General features: G+C 36.5%; 1 protein-coding gene across 1 annotated transcript; it reads left to right on the top strand.

Moving 5' to 3' along the window:
- Nucleotides 1-314: 314 nt before the first annotated feature.
- LOC103478501 (sialic acid-binding Ig-like lectin 14) lies at nucleotides 315-1,775 on the top strand. The gene is made up of 4 exons (XM_008432386.1): nucleotides 315-423; nucleotides 512-569; nucleotides 659-1,030; nucleotides 1,143-1,775. The coding sequence occupies exons 2-4, from the start codon at nucleotides 527-529 to the stop codon at nucleotides 1,421-1,423; spliced, it is 696 nt and encodes a 231-aa protein (XP_008430608.1). The 5' UTR covers nucleotides 315-423; nucleotides 512-526; the 3' UTR covers nucleotides 1,424-1,775.
- The last annotated feature ends 114 nt before the right edge of the window (nucleotides 1,776-1,889 follow it).

Below are 1,889 nucleotides of genomic sequence, written 5' to 3' on the forward strand. Positions count from 1 at the left end.
TGATGCTTGACATCAGGGTACACATCCATCAGGTGTGGATGTGTACCCAGCATCCACACCTGATGCTAGGTACACTGTGCTGACTTTCAGGAAGTCATTCATAACGATACCTGAACTGATTTACACAATAACCCTTTTATTCAAAGACCACATTGTTGCAGATTTTTAGTACATCCGCTACATTTACTTTTTTCTCCATCCAAAATTTGTTCCTGGAAAATGTACAAAAAAGCTACATAATAATCAGCTTAAGACATGGGGAAAGTTTGATTGTTACAATTTATGGCTTCAAGGTCTAAACTTTTGCTTTATAAGCACAAGACTCCCTCTCACCACACAATAGGACAGAGACATAATCTTTGGCTGCAAAACGTTGAAATCTTACAAGATTTAATTTCAGTTATATGTTAAAGAAACTTCAAGGTGAGTGGATCATTACTTTGAAGATTAAGAAGAATTCACTAAAGATTTTTATATCTTTATTTTAATCTTTATGCTTTTTTTAATTTAGACTTCTAGTCAACTGATGATGGATCTGAAGTTATGGCTCTCAATTCTGATGGTTTGTGGTAAGCTTAGCATAAAAATGACAATTCATGAAATATAGTCATTCCATCACTGTCTACTTGCTGAAAAAGTAGTTTGTGCTTTATTGCAGAGATGGTTGAATCTATGGACCCAGGCCAGAAGTGGCTCATATCTGTACCCCCAATAATCTCTGTTCTTGAAAGCACATGTGTGGTCATTCCCTGTATGTATGATTACCCCAAGAGAGGTCACCTGTGGGAAAAGAGGCCGGCATACTGGAGAAGAGGTGACGAGATTGTTGCATCAAATGACCCCAAATTCAAAGTAGTGCAGGAGTACAATGGGCGATCTGCAATTACGGGAACCATTGAAAGAAGCATCTGCACCTGGCAGCTGGATGACGTCAGAGAAACCGACAGTGGTCCGTTTTACTTTACTATTGAAATTCCAAAATTTACAAAGTTCGTCTTTTCAAAAGATACGGTGGCCCTTAATGTCTTCCGTGAGTATATTAGAGACCTTTTCAGTAATTCCAAACCATTTACTTTAAGATAGTAAAACATGTTTAAATAACTATTTAACAAGTCATTTTGTGAAAATTGTTGATTGTACAGGAGTTCCTGAGCCTCCAGTGATGACTATAGAAGTAAGTAATAAAGTGACTGCCACCTGCACAGTTACTCACGTCTGTCCAACATCTCCTCCCAAATTCTCCTGGAGTCACCCCGGAATGACCGAAACGAGTACAAAATTGGGCAATGGGTGGTTAACAACGTCGACCCTCACCTTCACCCCTGAAGAAGCCGACTTCAACAAGCCTTTAAACTGCAAGGTGAATTTCAATGACAAGAAGACTACAGAGGGCTCTATGCTTCTCGTCAAGAAGAGTACCTAGTTAAACTAAGTATGGAATACTAAATTAAAGCAATATTTTTAGAGCTATCTGCCATAATGACAAAGTGATTTTGCAGAAAACGCTTTGATTTAGTAAAACTTAAAAAAAAAAATCTACATTTAGAGAGAGAGAAGAAATTCTTGTTGCATGCTTTGATTCATATCACCTTTTGAATTGATTTTTACCTAAATCTTTTAATAATGTGTTAGAGGCACAAAAGTTAAGATTCTTTACCTTTGATGATTTTCTAATAGGATTTATGGATTTATCTTGTTACGCTGTTTTTCTTTCTTTTACTCTTTATCAACTGTAAAATCATACACTGACTATTAAATTTACATCATACTCCAATCTCCTGAAGTTGTCCTATTCTTTTGTTTTAAACGTGCAATATGTAACTTTTGTATGTTCATATTTGTTAAAAATTCACTATACTGGGCTGTTGTGGTGGCGCAGGTTCAAAGCA

Source organism: Poecilia reticulata, linkage group LG16, assembly GCF_000633615.1.
Source record: "Poecilia reticulata strain Guanapo linkage group LG16, Guppy_female_1.0+MT, whole genome shotgun sequence".
NCBI classification, from domain to species: Eukaryota; Metazoa; Chordata; class Actinopteri; order Cyprinodontiformes; family Poeciliidae; genus Poecilia; species Poecilia reticulata.